The 20,721-nt window shown below is 51.6% G+C and overlaps 1 protein-coding gene across 2 annotated transcripts; it reads left to right on the forward strand.

The window, feature by feature from the left end:
• Positions 1–14,373: 14,373 nt before the first annotated feature.
• LOC100286301 (uncharacterized) lies at positions 14,374–20,472 on the forward strand. Of its 2 annotated transcripts, XM_020553427.1 has the most exons (5): positions 14,374–14,641; positions 14,758–14,863; positions 19,605–19,627; positions 19,915–19,995; positions 20,071–20,472. In XM_020553427.1, the coding sequence occupies exons 1-4, from the start codon at positions 14,519–14,521 to the stop codon at positions 19,981–19,983; spliced, it is 321 nt and encodes a 106-aa protein (XP_020409016.1). In that variant the 5' UTR covers positions 14,374–14,518; the 3' UTR covers positions 19,984–19,995; positions 20,071–20,472. The 2 variants fall into 2 exon arrangements, with proteins under 2 accessions (XP_020409016.1, NP_001152660.2); NM_001159188.2 differs by lacking the exon at positions 19,915–19,995 and having other exon boundaries at positions 14,438–14,641; positions 20,071–20,418.
• Positions 20,473–20,721: the final 249 nt, after the last annotated feature.

The raw sequence follows: 20,721 nt of genomic DNA on the forward strand, positions 1-20,721 counted from the left end.
TCGAATTGACTCTAGCCTAGCCACAGGAGCAAAAGTCTCCTCGAAATCCAAACCTGCGACTTGGGCATAACCTTTTGCCACAAGTCGAGCCTTGTTTCTCGTCACCACCCCGTGCTCGTCTTGTTTGTTGCGGAACACCCACTTGGTTCCCACAACATTTTGCTTCGGACGAGGCACCAGCGTCCAAACTTCATTTCTCTTGAAGTTGTTGAGCTCCTCCTGCATGGCCAACACCCAGTCCGGATCTAGCAAGGCCTCCTCTACCCTGAAAGGCTCAATAGAAGAGACAAAAGAGTAATGCTCACAAAAATTAACTAATCGAGAACGAGTAGTTACTCCCTTGCTAATGTCACCCAGAATTTGGTCGACGGGATGATCCCTTTGAATCATCGCTCGAACTTGGGTTGGAGGTGCCGGTTGCGCTTCTTCCTCCATCACATGATCATCTTGTGCTCCCCCTTGATCATCTGCCTCCTGTTGATCGTCTTGAGTTGGGGGTTGCACCATTGTTGAGGAAGATGATTGATCTCGTTCACCTTGTTCCTGTGGCCGCACTTCTCCAATCGCCATGGTTCGTATAGCAGCAGTCGGAACATCTTCTTCATCTACATCATCACAATCAACAACTTGCTCTCTTGGAGAGCCATTAGACTCATCAAATACAACGTCGCTAGAGACTTCAACCAAACCCGATGATTTGTTGAAGACTCTATACGCCTTTGTATTTGAGTCATAACCTAACAAAAACCCTTCTACAGCTTTGGGAGCAAACTTAGAATTTCTACCCTTCTTTACTAGAATGTAGCATTTACTCCCAAATACACGAAAGTACGATACATTGGGTTTGTTACCGGTTAGTAGCTCATATGATGTCTTCTTGAGGAGGCGATGAAGGTAGACCCTGTTGATGGCGTGGCAAGCAGTGTTAACTGCTTCCGTCCAAAAGCACTCGGGGGTCTTGAACTCTCCTAGCATCGTCCTCGCCATATCGATGAGCGTCCTGTTCTTCCTCTCTACCACACCATTTTGCTGTGGTGTGTAGGGAGCGGAGAACTCGTGCTTGATCCCTTCCTCTTCAAGGAACTCCTCCACTTGAAGGTTCTTGAACTCGGATCCGTTGTCGCTCCTTATCTTCTTCACTTTGAGCTCAAACTCATTTTGAGCTCTCCTGAGGAAGCGCTTGAGGGTCCCTTGGGTTTCAGACTTATCCTGCAAAAAGAACACCCAAGTGAAGCGGGAAAAATCATCAACAATAACTAAACCATACTTACTCCCTCCTATGCTCAGATAGGCGACAGGTCCGAAGAGGTCCATATGCAGCAGCTCCAGGGGTCTTGAAGTGGTCATCACGTTCTTGCTGTGATGCGCTCCTCCCACTTGTTTACCTGCTTGACAAGCTGCACAAGGTCTATCTTTTTCGAAATGCACGTTAGTCAAACCTATCATGTGTTCTCCCTTTAGAAGCTTGTGAAGGTTCTTCATCCCCACATGTGCTAAGCGGCGATGCCACAGCCAGCCCATGCTAGTCTTAGCTATTAAGCATGCATCTAGACCGGCCTCTTCTTTTGCAAAATCAACTAAATAAAGTTTGCCGTCTAATACACCCTTAAAAGCTAGTGAACCATCACTTCTTCTAAAGACAGACACATCTACATTTGTAAATAGACAGTTATACCCCATATTGCATAATTGACTAACAGATAGCAGATTATATCCAAGAGACTCTACTAAAAACACATTAGATATGGAGTGCTCATTAGAAATTGCAATTTTACCTAAACCTTTTACCTTGCCTTGATTCCCATCACCGAATACAATTGAATCTTGGGAATCTTTATTCTTGACGTAGGAGGTGAACATCTTCTTCTCCCCCGTCATATGGTTTGTGCATCCGCTGTCGATAATCCAGCTTGAACCCCCAGATGCATAAACCTGCAAGGCAAATTTAGGCTTGGGTCTTAGGTACCCAACTCATGTTGGGTCCTACAAGGTTAGCACATATATCCTTAGGGACCCAAATGCAAGTTTTATCTCCCTTGCATCTTGCCCCTAACTTCCTAGCAATTACCTTCATACCCGTTCTACAAATTGCAAAGGAAGTATTTAAAGCACAATAAATTGTAGAAGGTTCATTTGCAATTTTCCTAGGAGCATGAATAACATTCCTTCTAGGCACATGATGAATAGCATTTCTTTTAGGAACAACATTTCTCCTAGTAACATTTCTATCATACACATAAGAGGAACTAGGAGCAAACATGGCATGAGAATCATAAACATATGAATCAAAAGCATCATGACTTACATTTCTAGTTTGTCTTCTATCATGATACAAAAATGCATGGTTCCTTTTAGCACTAGTAGCCATAGGGGCCTTCCCTTTCTCCTTGGCGGGAATGGGATCCTTATGGCTTGTTAAGTTCTTGGCTTCCCTCTTGAAGCCAAGCCCATCCTTAATTGAGGGATGTCTTCCTATTGTGTAGGCATCCCTTGCAAATTTTAACTTATCAAATTCACTTTTGCTAGTCTTAAGTTGGACATTAAGACTAGCCACTTCATTATTTAGCTTTGCAATAGAAACTAAGTGTTCACTACAAGCATTAACATCAAAATCCTTACACCTAGTGCAAATTGTAATATTTTCAACACAAGAGTTACTTGCTACTTCTAGTTTAGCAGTTAAAACATTAATTTCACCTTTTAAAGAAGAAATGGTTTCATTACAAGTAGAAAGTTCACAAGAAAGTATTCCATTTCTTTTAACTTCTAGAGCAAGTGAATTTTGAGCATTAACAAATTTATCATGCTCTTCATATAAAAGGTCTTCTTGTTTCTCTAAGATTCTATCCTTTTCATTTAAGGCATCAATCAGCTCATTAATCTTAGCTATCTTAGTTCTATCCAATCCCTTGAATAAACTAGAGTAATCAATTTCATCCTCACTCGATTCATCATCACTAGAAGAATCATAAGTATTAGCATTACGAGTGATTACCTTCTTTTCCCTTGCCATGAGGCAAGTGTGATGTTCGTTGGGGAAGAGAGCCGATTTGTTGAAGGCAGTGGCGGCGAGTCCCTCATTGTCGGAGTCGGAGGAGGAGCAATCCGAATCCCACTCCTTGCCGAGATGCGCCTCGCCCTTGGCCTTCTTGTAATTCTTCTTCTTTTCCCTCTTGTTTCCCTGTTCCTGGTCACTGTTGTTATCGGGGCAGTTAGCGATAAAATGACCAATCTTACCGCACTTGAAGCATGAGCGCTTCCCCTTTGTCTTGTTCTTGCTTGGCTGCCCCTTGTGACCCTTCAGCACCGTCTTGAATCTTTTGATGATAAGAGCCATCTCTTCATCATTGAGCCCGGCCGCCTCAACTTGCGCCACCTTGCTAGGTAGCGCCTCCTTGCTCCTTGTTGCCTTTAGAGCAATGGGTTGAGACTCGTGGAGTGGACCGTTCAACGCGTCGTCGACGTATCTTGCCTCCTTGATCATCATCCGCCCGCTCACGAATTTTCCAAGTACTTCTTCGGGCGTCATCATCGTGTACCTGGGATTCTCACGAATATTGTTCACGAGATGAGGATCAAGAACGGTAAATGACCTGAGCATTAGGCGGATGACGTCGTGATCCGTCCAACGCGTGCTTCCGTAGCTCCTTATCTTGTTGATAAGGGTCTTGAGCCGGTTGTAAGTTTGAGTTGGCTCTTCTCCCCTTATCATGGCGAATCGTCCAAGCTCGCCCTCCACCAACTCCATCTTGGTGAGCATGGTGATGTCGTTCCCCTCGTGAGAGATCTTGAGGGTGTCCCATATCTGCTTGGCATTGTCCAAGCCGCTCACCTTATTGTACTCTTCCCTGCACAAAGATGCTAAGAGAACAGTAGTAGCTTGTGCATTTTTATGAATTTGTTCATTGATAAACATAGGGCTATCCGAGCTATCAAATTTCATTCCATTCTCTACAATCTCCCATATGCTTGGATGGAGAGAGAATAAATGACTACGCATTTTGTGACTCCAAAATCCGTAGTCCTCCCCATCAAAGTGTGGAGGTTTACCAAGAGGAATGGAAAGCAAATGCGAATTCGAACTATGTGGAATACGAGAGTAGTCAAAAGAAAAGTTAGAATTAACCGGTTTCCTTTGTTCGTAGTCGTTGTCCTTTTGGGAAGATGTAGACTCATCACTGTCGTCGTAGTAGACGATCTCCTTGATGCGCCTCGTCTTCTTCTTCTTCCCTTCCTTTCGTCTATGACCCGAGCCGGAGTCGGTAGGCTTGTCATCTTTGGGCTCATTGACGAAGGACTCCTTCTCCTTATCGTTGATCACGATTCCCTTCCCCTTAGGATCCATCTCTTCGGGCGGTTAGTCCCTTTCTTGAAGAGAACGGCTCCGATACCAATTGAGAGCACCTAGAGGGGGGGGTGAATAGGTGATCCTGTAAAACTTCAAAACTTAAGCCACAAAAACTTGTTAAGGGTTAGCACAAGTATGGCCAAGTGGCTAGAAAGGAGTCAAAACACAATAACCACAAGAAATCAATCACAGAGATGACACGGTGGTTATCCCGTGGTTCGGCCAAGTACAAAAACTTGCCTACTCCACGTTGTGGCGTCCCAACGGACGAGAGTTGCACTCAACTCCTCTCAAGTGATCCAATGATCAACTTGAATACCACGGTGTTCTTGCTTTTCTTTTCTCAATCCCGTTTGCGAGGAATCTCCACAACTTGGAGCCTCTCGCCCTTACAAAAGATGTTCACAGAGAATCACGGAGCAAGGGAGGGATTAGCAACTCACACACGACACAAAGATCACAGCGAATACGCACACACAAGACCCAGACTTGAGCTCAAAAGACTAGCACACTAGAACGGAGCTCAAATCACTAGAATGTCGAACAAGTGCGCAAGATTGATGTGTGAGTGATCAAGAGTGCTCAAGGAATGCTTGGTATTCTCCTCCATGCGCCTAGGGGTCCCTTTTATAGCCCCAAGGCAGCTAGGAGCCGTTGGGAACAAATCTGGAAAGCCATCTTTGCCTTCTGTCTCGTGGCGCACCGGACAGTCCGGTGCACACCGGACACTGTCCGGTGCCTGATTTGTTTCCTTAAACAGCGCATCCGACCGTTGCTGTCTGAGTCAGATCTGCGCACAGTTGGCGCACCGGACATGTCCGGTGCACACCGGACAGTCCGGTGCTTCCTTCCGACCGTTGGCTCGGCCACGTGTCGCGCGCCGATCGCGCGGCCGACCGTTGGCCCGGCCGACCGTTGGCTCACCGGACAGTCCGGTGCACACCGGACAGTCCGGTGAATTTTAGCCGAAGTCGCCGGAGAAAAACCCGAGAGCGGCTGGTTTGCTCTGTGCTGGTCTGGCGCACCGGACACTGTCTGGTGCACACCGGACAGTCCGGTGCCCCAGTCCGAAGCAGCCTTTGGCTGTACACAGCCACTCTCCACTTCTTTTCTTTTCTTCTTTCTCCTGTTTCTAACACTTAGACAAGATGTTAGTACACAAAACTAATGTACTAAGGCTTAGAAACATACCTTTACTTGTGATTTGCACTTTGTTCATCAATGGGCATATTTTCACATTTAAGCACTTGTGTTTGCACTCAATCACCAAAATACTTAGAAATGGCCCAAGGGCACATTTCCCTTTCACGTGTACTCCGTCGTTTTCAGGATCCAGTTTTCAAAGTAGTCAAAAGGCACGAAATATATTCTGGCAGAAGAGATCTTTTTTCGAGGAAAATTTCAACGCAGAGGGGGTTCCCCCCCTTTTAGCCCCCGAGGGAGGGTCGGGCTTTGCCGAGGCGAGGCCGACCCTTCCTTGATGACTAAACTTTGCGTGGGTGCGAGGTATATGAACAACTTGAAAACATCTTAAGGGTAGAAGCGACGTAGCTGTTGGATGTTCCAAGCGTTGCCGTAGACCTCGCCTTGACTGTTGGCCAGCTTGTACGTTCCGGGTTTCCGAACCTTGGCGATGACGAACGATCCCTCCCAGGGGGGCGTGAGCTTGTGCCTCCCTCGGGCGTCTTGTCGCAGCCGAAGCACCAGGTCGCCCACCTGGAGGTCTCGGGACCGGACCCCTCGGGCGTGGTAGCGTTGCAGGGACTGTTGGTACCTCGCCGAGTGTAGCAAGGCCTTGTCCCGAGCCTCCTCCAGCAGGTCCAGCGAGTCTTCTCGGCTAGCTTGGTTGCTTTGATCGCTGTAGGCCCTCGTCCTCGGGGAGCCGTATTCCAGGTCTGTGGGCAAGACGGCCTCGGCCCCGTAGACTAGGAAGAACGACGTGAAACCCGTGGCTCGGCTCGGCGTTGTCCTCAGGCTCCAGACCATCGAGGGGAGTTCCTTCATCCATCGCTTGCCGAACTTGTTGAGGTCGTTGTAGATCCGAGGCTTGAGCCCTTGTAGAATCATGCCGTTGGCACGCTCTACTTGCCCATTTGACATGGGATGAGCCACGACGGCCCAGTCCACCCGGATGTGGTGATCCTCGCAGAAGTCCAAGAACTTTCTGCCGGTGAACTGGGTGCCGTTATCGGTGATGATGGAGTTTGGGACCCCGAAGCGATGGATGATGTTGGTGAAGAACGCCACCGCCTGCTCGGACCTGATGCTGTTCAGAGGTCGGACCTCGATCCACTTGGAGAATTTGTCGATGGCGACCAGCAGGTGCGTGTAGCCCCCGGGCGCCTTCTGCAAGGGGCCGACGAGGTCCAGACCCCACACAGCAAAGGGCCAGGTGATGGGTATCGTCTATAGAGCCTGAGCGGGCAGGTGGGTCTGCTTCGCATAAAATTGACACCCTTCGCAGGTACGGACAATTCTAGTGGCGTCGGCCACCGCCGTCGGCCAGTAGAAGCCTTGTCGGAAAGCATTCCCGACAAGGGCTCGAGGCGTTGCGTGATGGCCGCAAGCCCCCGAGTGTATCTCTCACAGGAGTTTCTGACCTTCGGTGACGGAGATGCATCGCTGGAGGATGCCTGAGGAGCTGCGGTGGTAGAGCTCCTTCTCATCGCCCAGCAGGACGAACGACTTGGCGCGCCGCGCCACCCGCCGAGCCTCGGCTCGGTCGAGGGGTAGCTCTCCTTGGTGGAGATATTGCAGGTACGGGGCCTGCCAGTTTCGATCAGGTGTGGCCCCGCTTCGCTCCCCCTTGACGCGCAGCGCCTCACCCTCGGGGGCCGAGGGTACCTCGGGCTGAACCGAGGACGCCTCGGGCCGAGCTGAGGGTGCCTCGAACTGGGCCGAGGGCGCCTCAGGCTCGGGCGTGTCGTCGATCTTGACGGAGGGTTGATGCAGATCCCGGGAGAAGACGTCCGGGGGAACCGTTGTTCGCCCCGAGGCTATTTTAGCCAGCACGTCCGCAGTCTCGTTGTAGCGCCGAGCGATGTGGTTGAGCTCGAGCCCGTAGAACTTGTCCTCCAAGCGCCGAACCTCATCGCAGTAGGCCTCCATCTTCGGGTCGCGGCAGTGGGAGTTCTTCATGACTTGGTCAATGACGAGCTGCGAGTCACCGCGGGCGTCCAGGCGCCGGACCCCTAGCTCGATGGCGATCCGCAACCCGTTGACCAGAGCCTCGTACTCAGCCACATTGTTGGACACCGGGAAATGGAGGCGTAGCACATAGCGTAGGTGTTTCCGAGGGGCGAGATGAAGAGCAGGCCTGCGCCGGCCCCCGTCTTCATCAACGACCCATCGAAAAACATGGTCCAGAGCTCCGGTTGGATCGGAGCCGTCGGTAATTGGGTGTCGACCCATTCGGCCACGAAGTCCGCCAAAACCTGGGACTTGATGGCCTTCCGAGGGGCGAACGAGATTGTCTCGCCCATGATTTCCACCGCCCACTTTGCAATCCTACCCGAGTCCTCTCGGCACTGGATGATCTCCCCCAGGGGGAAGGATGACACCACAGTTACCGGATGAGACTTGAAGTAGTGTCGCAACTTCCGCCGTGTCAGGATCACCGCATACAGCAGCTTCTGAACTTGTGGGTAGCGGACCTTGGTTTCGGACAGTACCTCGCTGACGAAGTAAATTGGCCTCTGAACGGTCAATGCATGCCCCTCTTCTTGCCTCTCGACCACAATCGCGACGCTAACCACCTGAGTGGTCGCGACGACGTAGACCAAGAGGGCTTCTCCGGCAGCCGGAGGCACCAAGATGGGCGCCTTTGTGAGGAGCGCCTTCAAGTTCTCGAGAGCTTCCTCGGCCTCGGGGGTCCAAGCGAAGCACTCGGCCTTCCTTAAGAGGCGGTACAGAGGTAGACCTCTTTCGCCGAGGCGTGAGATGAAACGGCTCAGAGCCGCGAGACATCCCATGACCCTCTGTACGCCTTTCAAGTCCTTGATGGGCCCCATGCTGGTGATGGCTGCGATCTTCTCCGGGTTGGCTTCGATGCCCCGCTCGGAGACGATGAACCCCAAGAGCATGTCTCGGGGCACCCCGAAGACACACTTCTCGGGATTGAGCTTGACGCCTTTCGCCTTGAGGCATCGGAATATCACTTCAAGGTCGGAAAGGAGGTCGGAAGCTTTCCTTGTCTTGACTACGATGTCATCGACGTAGGCCTCGACCGTGCGACCGATGTGTTCGCCGAACACATGGTTCATGCACCGCGGGTACGTCGCGCCCGCATTCCTCAAGCCGAACGGCATGGTGACATAGCAGTACATGCCGAAGGGCGTGATGAAAGAAGTCGCGAGCTGGTCGGACTCTTTCATCCTGATTTGATGATACCCTGAGTAGGCATCGAGGAAAGACAGGGTTTCGCTCCCAGCAGTGGAATCCACGATTTGATCGATGCGAGGCAGAGGGTAGGGAACCTTCGGACATGCATTGTTGAGACCAGTGTAGTCTACACACATCCGCCATTCCCCTCCTTTCTTTCTCACAAGCACAGGGTTGGCAAGCCATTCGGGATGGAATACCTCTTTGATGAACCCTGCCGCCATTAGCTTGTGGATCTCCTCACCTATCGCTCTGCGCTTCTCCTCGTCGAATCGGCGCAGAGGCTATTTGACGGGTCGGGCTCCGGCCCGAATATCTAGCGAGTGCTCGGCGACATCCCTCGGTATGCCGGGCATGTCCGAGGGACTCCACGCGAAGACGTCGGCGTTCGCGCGGAGGTAGTCGACGAGCACTGCTTCCTATTTGGGATCGAGCCCGGAGCCGATCCGGATCTGCTTGGAGGCGTCGCCGCTGGGGTCGAGGGGGACGGCCTTAACCGTCTCCACTGGCTCGAAGTTGCCGGCATGATGTTTCACGTCTGGCACCTCCTTGGAGAGGCTTTCCAGGTCGGCGATGAGGGCCTCGGCGTACTCCACGCACTCCACGTCGCATTCGAACGCGTGCTTGTACGCGGGGCCGACGGTGATGACCCCGTTGGGGCCCGGCATCTTGAGCTTCAGGTAGGTGTAGTTGGGGACGGCCATGAACTTCGCTTAGCATGGCCTTCCCAGTACCGCATGGTAGGTTCCTCGGAACCCGACCACCTCGAACGTCAGGGTTTCCCTTCGGAAGTTGGAGGGCATTCCGAAGCAGACGGGGAGGTCGAGTTGTCCGAGGGGCTAGACGCGCTTCCCAGGAATGATCCCATGGAAGGGCGCAGCGCCTGCTCGGACGGAGGACAGATCGACACGCAGGAGCCCGAGGGTCTCGGCGTAGATGATGTTGAGGCTGCTGCCTCCGTCCATGAGGACCTTGGTGAGCCTGACGTCGCCGATGACGGGGTCGACGACGAGCGGGTATTTCCCCGGGCTCGGCACATGGTCGGGGTGGTCGGCTTGGTCGAAGGTGATGGGCTTGTCGGACCAGTCTAGGTAGACTGGCGCCGCTACCTTCACTGCGCAGACCTCCCGGCGCTCTTGCTTGCGGTGCCGAGCCAAGGCATTCGCCGCTTGCCCACCGTAGATCATGAAGCAGTCGCGGACCTCGGGGAACTCTCCTGCTTGGTGATCTTCCTTCTTGTCGTCGTCGCGGGCCCTGCCACCCTCCGCGGGTGGCCCGGCCCTGTGGAAGTGGCACCGAAGCATGACGCACTCCTCAAGGGTGTGCTTGACGGGCCCCTTGTGATAGGGGCACGACTCCTTGAGCATCTTGTTGAAGAGGTTGGCACCTTCGGGGGGTTTCCGAGGGTTCTTATACTCGGCGGCGGCGACAAGGTCCGCGTCGGCGGCGTCGCGTTTCGTTTGCGACTTCTTCTTGCCTTTCTTCTTGGCGCCGCGCTGAGTTGACGCCTCGGGAGCATCTTCCGACGGGCGGCCCTGGGGCTGCTTGTCCTTTCGAAAGATGGCCTCGACCGCCTCCTGGCCGGAGGCGAACTTGGTGGCGATGTCCATCAGCTCGCTCGCCCTGGTGGGGGTCTTGCGACCCAACTTGCTCACCAGGTCGCGGCAGGTGGTGCCGGCGAGGAACGCGCCAATGACATCCGAGTCGGTGATGTTGGGCAGCTCGGTGCGCTGCTTTGAGAATCGCCGGATGTAGTCCCGGTCCCGGAGGGACTCTCCCGGCTGCTGTCGGCAGCTTCGGAGATCCCAGGAATTCCCGGGGCGCACGTATGTGCCCTGGAAATTGTCGGCAAAGGCTTGAACTAAGTCGTCCTAGTTGGAGATCTACCCTGGAGGCAGGTGCTCCAACCAGGCGCGAGCGGTGTCGGAGAGGAACAGGGGGAGGTTGCGGATGATGAGGTTGTCATCGTCCGTTCCACCCAGTTGGCAGGCCAGACGGTAGTCCGCGAGCCACAGTTCCGGTCTCGTCTCCCCCGAGTACTTTGCGATAGTAGTCGGGGGTCGGAACCGGGTCGGGAACGGTGCCCGTCGGATGGCCCGGCTGAAGGCCTGCGGACCGGGCGGTTCGGGCGAGGGACTCCGATCCTCCCCGCTGTCGTAGCGTCCCCCACGTCTGGGGTGGTAGCCTCGGCGCACCCTCTCGTCGAGGTGGGCCCGACGGTCGCGGTGATGGTGCTCGTTGCCGAGGCAGCCCGGGGCCGCAGGCGCGGTGTTGCGCGTGCATCCGGTGTAGACCGAGGCTTCCCGCATGAATCGGGAAGTCGCAGCATGAGGTTCCGAGGGGTATCCCTGCCCTCGGGAGGCAGAGCTCTCGGCCCGTCGGACCGCGGCGCCTTCCAGGAGATTCTTGAGTTCCCCCTGGATTCGCCGGCCCTCGGTGGTTGATGGCTCCGGCATCGCGCGGAGAAGCATCGCTGCTGCTGCCAGGTTCTGGCCGACCCCACTAGATGCGGGTGGCGGCCTGTCCCTGACGTCGTTGGCGACGCGGTGCTGGAAGCCCTAGGGCGGATGACGTATTTCTCCGGTCGGGGGTTGGCCCGCCCATGCCTGCCCGACGTCCCGGCGGATCGGCTCAAGCGCTCCTGCTCCCTCGTCGAGCCTGGCCTGCACCCCGCGGATTTGCTCGAGCTGTGGGTCATGGCCCCCCGCCTGAACGGGGACCACAGCTAGCTCCCGTGGGATGTCAACGCGGGGCGCCGGCCTAGGGAGGTCATCGTCCTCCGGCATGCCGAGATGATTGCCTTCGGAGGGACCGCCTAGATCGACGTGGAAACATTCGCGGCTTGGACCACAACCCTCGTCGCCGAGGCTGCGGCTACCGTCGGAACAGTCGGAGAGGCAGTAGTCACATGCGGTCATGAAGTCCCGCATGGCACTGGGGTTGCCAAGTCCAGAGAAATCCCAACAGATGCTGGGCTCGTCGTCTTCCTCGGACCCAGAGGGCCCGTAGGTCGAGACGTCCGTCAGCCGGTCCCAAGGCGACCGCATGCGAAACCCCAGAGGGTTTGGACTTGCCCCTACGAGAGCGCTCGCCAAAGCACGGTCGCTAGGCGGGTTGAGGCTGAATCCAAATGACGTGGGATGGGAATCGGTCGGTACCTCTTGGTCGACGAGCGGCGATAAAGTCACGTCGGGGACTGACTGCACCGTCGTCTCAGGTACGAGGGTGACATCCAGCAAGCTCTCCGCGAGCGCGCTGGCGTCGTCCGCTTGCTCGGGATTGGCGTGTCGCGGGGAGACGGCGCTCGTCTTCGTCTCAAGCGCGAAGTCGATACCCGGTGCGCCCCTCGTTGGGGTGCCGGAGCTGTCGACTCGCTCGACAGTCGACGAGGCGCTGCCTCCTGCTTGGCCTTGGTCGCCCTGCCTTCCCCTCCGTCGGCGGGGGAAAGGGCAGGATGAGCTCGAAGGTTGTTCTTCCACCACACGGGGAAGACGTCGTCGATTCCGCCGCCGGCGAGCGGGCTGTCGACCGCCATTGTCGTTGTCGCGCGGCGGTGGAAGAAGTATCATGTCGTAGCTGCCGTCGAGGGACATGAACTCAAGACTCCCAAAATGGAGCACCGTCCCGGGTTGGAGAGGTTGCTGGAGACTGCCCATCTGGAGCTTGACGGGAAGCTGTTCGTCAACACGCAGCAGGCCCCTACCTGGCGCGCCAACTGTCGGCGTTTTGAGACCGGGGGGTCCCTGGGCCGACGAGTGAATGTCGTCGCGTGCCCCAGCCCAGATGGGTCGAGCGCGAGGGCGAGCGCGAAGGGGGGAGAGCGAGGCGGCCAGAGACCGGCGTGAGAGAGGTGGGAATCCCGCGGCCTTCGTGTTCGTCCCGCGCCCAGGTCGGGTGCGCTTGCAGTAGGGGGTTACAAGCGTCCACGCGGGAGAGGGAGCGAGCGGCCCCAAGCGAGCGCCTGTCTCGTCCTCGTCCCCGCGCGGCCAACCCTCTCTAAGAGGGCCCTGGTCCTTCCTTTTATAGGCGTAAGGAGGGGATCCAGGTGTACAATGGGGGGTGTAGCAGAGTGCTACGTGTCTAGCGGAGGAGAGCTAGCGCCCTAAGTACATGCCGTTGTGGCAGCCAGAGAGATTTTGGCACCCAGCTGGTGTGATGTCGTGGCCGTCGGAGGAGCGATGGAGTCTGGCGGAGGGACAGCTGTCGGAGCGGTTGAGTCCTTGCTGACGTCCTCCTGCTTCCGTAAGGGGGCCGAGAGCCGCCGCCGTCACAGAGTATGGGGGGCGCCATCATTGCCTATCTGGCGGAGCGAGCTAGATGGGACGCCGGTCTTGTTTCCTGCGACTCGAGTCAGCTCGGGGTAGGGCGATGATGGCGCCTCCTGTCGACGTGGCTGGTCTGCGCCCTAGGTTGGGCGATGTGGAAGCTCCTCCGAAGCCGAGGTCGAGTCTGTCTTCCGTGGCCGAGGTCGAGTCCGAGCCCCTGGGTCGGGCGAGGCGGAGGCCGTCGGTTGAGGCCAGGGCGGAGTCCGAGCCCTGGGGTCGGGCGAAGCGGAGTTCGTCGTCTTCTGGGGCTGAGCCTGAGTCCGAGCCCTGGGTCGGGCGGAGCGGAGTTCGCCATCTTCCGGGACTTAGCCCGAGTCCGAGCCCTGGGTCGGGCGGAGCGGAGTTCGCCGTCTTCCGGGACTTAGCCCGAGTCCGAGCCCTGGGTCGGGCGAAGCAGAGCTTCCTATGGTGCCTTCGGCCGGGCCTGACTGCCTGTCAGTCTCACTCTGTCAAGTGGCACCGCAGTCAAAGTGGCGCAGGCGGTGCTGTCCTTCTGTCAGGCCGGTCAGTGGAGCGGCGAAGTGACGACAGTCACTTCGGCTCTGCCGGCTGGGGGGGCGCGTCAGGATAAAGGTGTCAGGCCACCTTTGCATTAAATGCTCCTGCGATTTGGTCGGTTGGTGCGGCGATTTGGTCAGGGTTGCTTCTTAGCGAAGGCAGGGCCTCGGGCGAGCCGGAAATATATTCGCCGTTGGAGGGGGGCCTCGGGCGAGACGGAAATCCTCCGGGGTCGGCTGCCCTTGTCCGAGGCTAGGCTCGGGCGAGGCGTGATCGAGTCGCTCGAATGGACTGATCCCTGACTTAGTCGCACCCATCAGGCCTTTGCAGCTTTATGCTGATGGGGGTTACCAGCTGAGAATTAGGAGCCTTGAGGGTACCCCTAATTATGGTCCCCGACAGGCTCGACAACAATGGTGAGTGCGAGCAAGAGGGAGCGTCGAGTGGAAACGGCGCGCACCTCAAAGATGCACAGGCCTATCCGCCAGCCCGAAGCAGCAGCAGCCTCTGCAGCAGCCGCCTCCTGACGGCACCAGCACCGGCGGCGGTGACGTGGCGAAGGCGATGGCGGCGACAGAGCGGATTGGATCTGGCGGCGCAGAGAGGATTGGAGCTGGCGACGGCTAGGGCTTGAGGGATGGGGCTCGATTGGGAAAGATGGGGCTAAGGAATGCGTTCAGGTGATGAAAGTCGTGGAACTGTGCTGTCACGAACGCCAACGCAGACAGAAACGGCGTGCGGGCACGTTTCTGAGCGGAGGGAAGGATTCGTAGACAAAACTAAAAAAAATAAAAACTAAGGTTAGCAATGAATGAGCAGTAGTGCACAACTAAGGATACCCATGTAAAAAATCTAAATTGAAACCCCATGTAAAAATACGGTTGACAAACTAGCCCTAAGTGTTTGTTAGAGGTACGCCGATTCGAACCATCCAGTCTCCGTGTCCAGTCGAGTCTCAGCAAGGAAGATGTGGGGGAAAGGAAAGAAGCGTTTCGGCGGTGGCGGCAGCGGTGAGCCCGCGGCCAAGCGCCAGGCCGCGAGGGACGATGGCCCCTCCGAATCCGCTGAAGACGGTACCGTCGTAGCCGAGGTATGGACCGCGCCCACCGCCCAATGAAAAAACTGTTATTTTGCCACTCAAAATCGAGCCGGAAACCCTAGAACCCTAACCCCTTTGATCATTCTGATGGCGCTCTCCTCGTGCAGATATCGAAGAACAAGAAGGTGTCCGTTAGGAGCTGGAAAGGCAGGGTCTTCGTCGACTTACGCGAGTTCTACTTCAAGGACGGCAAGACTCTCCCCACCCGCAAAGGTACCACCGGCGACTTTTGCACCCCTCATTTATGTTCTACTGTTCCTATGGGTGCTTTGCGGCGCCCACAGTTGAGCTGGCCTGCCCGGGTGTTTGAATGCACTAGAACTAATAGTTACTGGCTAAAATTAGTTGAGACATCCAAACACCATAGCTAATAGTTCAGCTATTAGCTATTTTTGGTAAATTAGTTAATAGTTAGGTAGTTATTTGTTAGTTAACTAATCCCACTAACATTTTTTTAGCAAACTAACTATTAGTTCTAGTGCATTCAAATACCCCCTTAGCTTGTTTCTATATATATGAACCACATGTTTAAAAATGTGATGTACCTTGATAGAGAAGACCAGGATACTGTGTAAGCTACATGTGGCTCCAGTTCCTTTGATCAAGAGCAACAATTCATCCTCGACTCCTTGAGCTGCATTTAAGATCAAGGGTACCAGTAGATGAATATGTATTTACCCTTTTGAGCAATGGATAAAAGTTTATAAATAGAACACTGGGAAGGAATCATACTGCACATATATTTCAAAAGGTTCAGATTCTACCTTTTGTCACTCCCATTCTTCCTATGGTGTCATCATTTGCCTTTTGTTGCTCTAATTATATATGATGTCACTGTCATGGTTTTTAAAGCGGTAAGGCGGTCCAAGGCGTTGGACCACCGCCTGGACACCTAGGCGGCGCCTAGGCGAGGTAGGCAGGCAAGGCGCCTAGGTGTTAGACCACCGCCCGGACGCCTAGGCGACGCCTTAAGAACAGTGGTCACTGTTTGCAAAACCAATCCCATTCATCCATCAGGTCAGTTATTACTGCAATAACATTAAAACAATGAACAGAGAGAATGGCAGACATTGGCAGGGAGTATTTTGCTTGTCAGGGATAATGATGCCTGCTCTCACCATACACCTAATCTCTGGTAGCCGTGACACGTTCGGATGAAACATACTCGACACTATTACTGATATTTCAACTAATTTCTTCAATATCTATAGCTGTTTGTGAAATTTCTTCTGTGCTGTAAAAATATACAATTAGAGAACTGTGTATCCAATGGAAAGAAGTGTCATGTTATATCAGTCTTAATTTGATCAGATACCCCAAGAAATATACATTTTTTGTCAAGTATGTGGTAGATATATTCCTTTTTTCAGTCTTGATTCCTTCGCTTGTGTGACGAGATGGCTCAGATTCACAAAGAATCTATGGTATGCCATCACTTCACACAACTGATATTTGTGAACTACTTACATTGATGCAATTGTTATTATACGAACCTCACAGATACACAGGATATTAAATAATGATAAACAAGAAGAATTAATTGAACTCACCACAAAAATTACAAATAGAATAATTATATGTCTATAACTAATAACTGTATCTAGGTTCTGTACATACCTAAAATCAATTGAATATGGTTTGTGTTTGTCAGATGCACACTCTCGTACCTCTATTTTGACAACAGTTAGCTCCATCAGTGCCTGCCTAGTTGTGGGAGGCAGCTGAGGAGTGAAGATGCATTGGATGAGCTCATGCATCGCTAGAACAAATAATACCAGCCAGGCTGCATAAGATGGCTTATGAAGGGCTCTTCATGGGATTTGTCTATTTCAGCCACTATCCCAGGGTGTGGAATACCTGGGCCCTGCCTAAATGTAGATTTTTTCTTTGGCTCGCTGCGCATAACAGGTGCTGGACCGCTGACAGGTTGGCCAAAAGAGGGCTTGATCACCCTCCGAAATGCCCCTTGTGTGATCAAGAGGATGAAACCTTAGATCATCTCCTGATCTCCTGTGTTTTCTCAAGGGTTTTCTGGTTTCAGCTGCTGAGGACTTTCGACCTTCAAATGCTAGCCCCTCAACCTGGTTTGTCCTCCTTCATGAGCTGGTCGGAAGAAGCCTCTTCTTCGGTCAGAGGTCTTGTTAGAAAGGGGTTCAATTCTCTTATTGCTTTGGGGGCCTGGATTATTTGGAATCATCGTAACAAATGTGTCTTTGATAACTGGAACCCTAATGTGTCTTTAGCCATTAGGATGGCTATGGAGGAAAGATGGATGTGGGAATTGGCTGGGGCTAAAGGCCTTTCCTACCTGTCTGCCCCTCTCCTTGAGGGTTAGTCTCGGAGGGGGATTTAGGCCAGTAGTTGGTTGCTGTTCTCGGATGGATTATTTTGGTTTTCTGTTTTTTCGACCTTCGTAAGGAAGTCTGTCTTGTTGTACCTGGTCTTATTAGACCTTTTTCTCCTTTTTAATATATTGGGGCACAGTTCTCCTGCGCTTTTTGAAAAAAAAGGCTGCATAAGATGCCCTTCTGTTCCTAATCTTATCTCATTTAGCTCTTTGTTTTCTTTAAAGTTTTTCCTTATGAACACATTTTTCCATTAATTATGCTTTAGATAGAAGACGAGAAATACAATCAAAGCATGATGTTACTCTTAGCGTAGCAAGTATGTCTCCAGCATTTAACCCCATGAATTACTTTACCCCTGGACCATATGCCGAAATATTTGTTTTTTCCTGCTCTTTAGCTTGCTTATGTGGTGGTTAAATGGGCAAAGCTAAACCTCCGCTCTTCACATATTCGTGCAAGCTTTCTTCCCTCGGTTGTAATCAATAAATATAACCAAGCAGTACAACAGAAAATATAAAACTGGTGCAAATTTGCAGGTTGTTAACAATAACAACTCCAAAGAACTGCTTTGTAGTTCAGCTTATTGCTTCATTTAGTGTTTGTGAAAGCACTTGTAAGAAGATAAAAATAACATAATACTACTAGTTATCTACAGGTTATAATTGGTAATACTCCCTCCATTACAAATCACAAGACATTTTGGCTTTTCTAGATATATTTCTTTTACTATGTATCCTGACATAAGGTATATCCAACGCATATAAAAAACAATGGATCTAGAAAAGCTAAGACGTCTTATAATTTGGAACGCAGGAAGTAATATTTAAGTTTTCATCAGTTATTTGCAAGGAAACTAACCAATTGTATGCCAAACTAAAAAGCAGATATCCAACCTGCACTACAAAACTAACAGCGAGATAGATCTAGTGTTAATACCAGTAAAAAGGTATGAGTTATGGACGAGTGAAGATGATTTGCATCTACATGTTGAGATGAAAAGTAAAAGGTCCAATCAAACACATATACAAGTGAGATCTGGACCTGTTACCTGTTGAGATATTAATTGCAGTCTTGGCCTCCAGATTTGAGTACACGAGGATGAATCCAGCAAAAATGCTGGTGATGGATTTGTACTTTTACAGGGACTGATTGTTTGCATGGGAAGTTGCATTAGATGAGGTTCGAGTGGAAGATGTGAGAATTGGAAGAGACTGATGTACGGGATGTTGCTGTTGGAACTGCAGCCCAGGCTGGTCCTCAGTGACACAATGCGTCATTTTGTCAAACAGGCCGTGCACACGAGGTATGCTACGCCCGTGCGCTGCTTTAGAGATGCTTTTGGTAGTGTGGAGAGTCCACTGTTGAGGAAGAGGAGAGCTGCCGTTGCATGTGGACCTCCTGTAGCTGCTGCCTGAGGTGCCTGTGCTGCATGACATCTTAGGCCGCACAGAGCATCTCACGGCCTCGTGTAGAAGACCAATGCAATGGTGGTGGGGCGATGAGGGCCGTGATGCTGCCCTTAATGATGCGGCAGGGGAGAGCCACTGTGCTGCCACTCTTCCTGAGGTCCACACACCTTCCGTGAGCCTGTTCAACCGCTCTGGATCACCACAACTCCTGATCAACACGTGACTTGCCAAGGGTGGCTATGACTTGTGACTTTGTGAGATCTGCTGCTTGGTGTCCTTTGCACTGACTCCACACTGTCGGCATTCTATGCCGCACCCTACATGTAGCTGCACTGCGGGGAAGTAGGTGGACTAACAAGGGGCGCGGGCAGGGGCGTGAGAACTGAGAAGCAGGGTAGGAATGTGCGGCTTATGAAGGTTTGCGGCGGTTCGGATCAGCCACGTAGCGGGTAGTAGATCTGAAATGACTTGCATTGGACAAATCGGATCGCATGATTGCACAATCCAACAGTTAAGGGGTAACAGGTTTCGTGGCCCTACCGTGTTGTAGAGATTAAATAAAGATAGGATGAATGGACTTCCTTCCAACCTAACTGCTTCTGTGCTCACAGATTTTAGCTTTAATCGATTTTGCCATGTATTTAGACCATTATGTGAACTTGAAACGTATGTGTACCAAGGATAGAATGACCATGGCACTAAAAAAAATTGTAATGGTATGTAACTTATCGAGGTGGAATCTACGCCTTTAATCCGCACATTTCCTGTTACTGTTATGCAAGTATATGATGACAGCCTTTTGCTATTCTTCATCACTTGAATTTGAGGCCATGCGCTTCTTAGCCAACTGATGCAGTAAGGATTGTTTTTATGCGTATCCTGGGCTCCTGGTTGATAGTTATGAATAAGTTGTGTTGCTGAGTACTCTAATTATCAGGGAGTGTTTATTTAGAAATTATCATATTTGGAGCTGACATATTATTTTTAAGCCCATGGCTTGAAAGTATTAATTGCATGGTAATCTTAGGTATCTTTAGCTTCTGGATGAATTGCATTACAGTATAGGCATCAGCATAAGGGAGAGCAAATATTTTTCTTGATTTAAATGTGGTGCCATCTGTAATATTTCCTTGAGATGATGGTATAAATTCTCTGCATATTATTAATAATATAATTTCTCCTTTTTTTCCTTTTCAGGTATATCACTCCAATTAGATCAGGTCAGTGGCATCTTCATTTTTTTTACACCTGCTATATGATTCTTAGAATTTTTTTGTGCACAGCAAGCTTGATTTCATGAAAGCTGGATCTTAGTATATTTGAAATTTGCATGCCATACTTGGAATATCAAGTAGCCCTTTGAATTTTTATTTGACAAGCATTGCCATTCTTTTATTGTCATGAAAATATTCTCAGCGCGTGGGGACATAGTGCTATGCTATTCTATAGTCAATCAAATTTATCACCTATTAATCCATTCGTCAGGTAGGAAAATAATCCGAAGTAGTTTTTCTTCGCAGTGAAATGCCAAGATGCACACACGTATGCCATGATAACAATTTCTAGCTGCTATTGAACTCCTGGCAAAGTACATAACATTGCCATTCTCCCTCGCCTTTTTTTGGGGGGCAAATTTTTCATTCCTGTTGGTATTTATTTGCAGTGGAAGATACTGAAGGACAACATCAAAGCCATAAATGAGGCAATCGAGGAAAATACATGATGGGAGCCGCCAAGCAGTCACGTGACGGGCGAGCTTTTGCTTCTTCTCTGTTTGAGGCCTGATGTACGGAAGTAGTTTTTGTTGCCCATATGCTGCCGTGTTGCTTTTGTCCATTTGACCACCTGCTGTTGTAGGTGGCCGCATGGCCGAAAGGTTTGGTTTCTGCCCCGTGCTACTAGTAAACTTAAACGTCGGACGGATGACGTAACTTCTCACTATTATCTTGTAGCCAAAAACAGCTTGTTAGGATTGCAGAACTAAGATTTAGTGTAAAAATGATCCGGTTTCTTTCTTGCTTTATTATGTGATCATCATGAGAGTATTTTGCCACCTTGGCATTCATTCTTGGAAAAGTCCTGATGACCCCGTTTAACTAGAGATAGTTGCTAATAGAATACGGCGGCGGGTTTCGCTAGAATGAAAACGTTGCCGCGTGATATGTTAGAATGGAAACGAAATTGCCTCTGGTCTGCGCTCGAATGGGAATTTCCATTTTTCAATCACCATTGACGTATATTGCAATCACCATTACATAGATTACCGTCCTCGAATGCTCACGGAGACAACAAACTTTGTCACCTCTATCCTCTC

This window comes from Zea mays, chromosome 5 (genome assembly GCF_902167145.1).
Source record: "Zea mays cultivar B73 chromosome 5, Zm-B73-REFERENCE-NAM-5.0, whole genome shotgun sequence".
NCBI classification, from domain to species: Eukaryota; Viridiplantae; Streptophyta; class Magnoliopsida; order Poales; family Poaceae; genus Zea; species Zea mays.

Coding starts and splice junctions, on each gene's coding strand:
- LOC100286301 (XM_020553427.1), top strand. CDS start 14,519: ATGTGGGGGAAAGGAAAGAAGCGTTTCGGCGGTGGCGGCAGCGGTGAG. Junction 14,864..19,604: donor GACTCTCCCCACCCGCAAAG/GTACCACCGGCG, acceptor TTTCCTTTTCAG/GTATATCACTCCAATTAGAT. Junction 19,628..19,914: donor TATCACTCCAATTAGATCAG/GTCAGTGGCATC, acceptor AATCCGAAGTAG/TTTTTCTTCGCAGTGAAATG.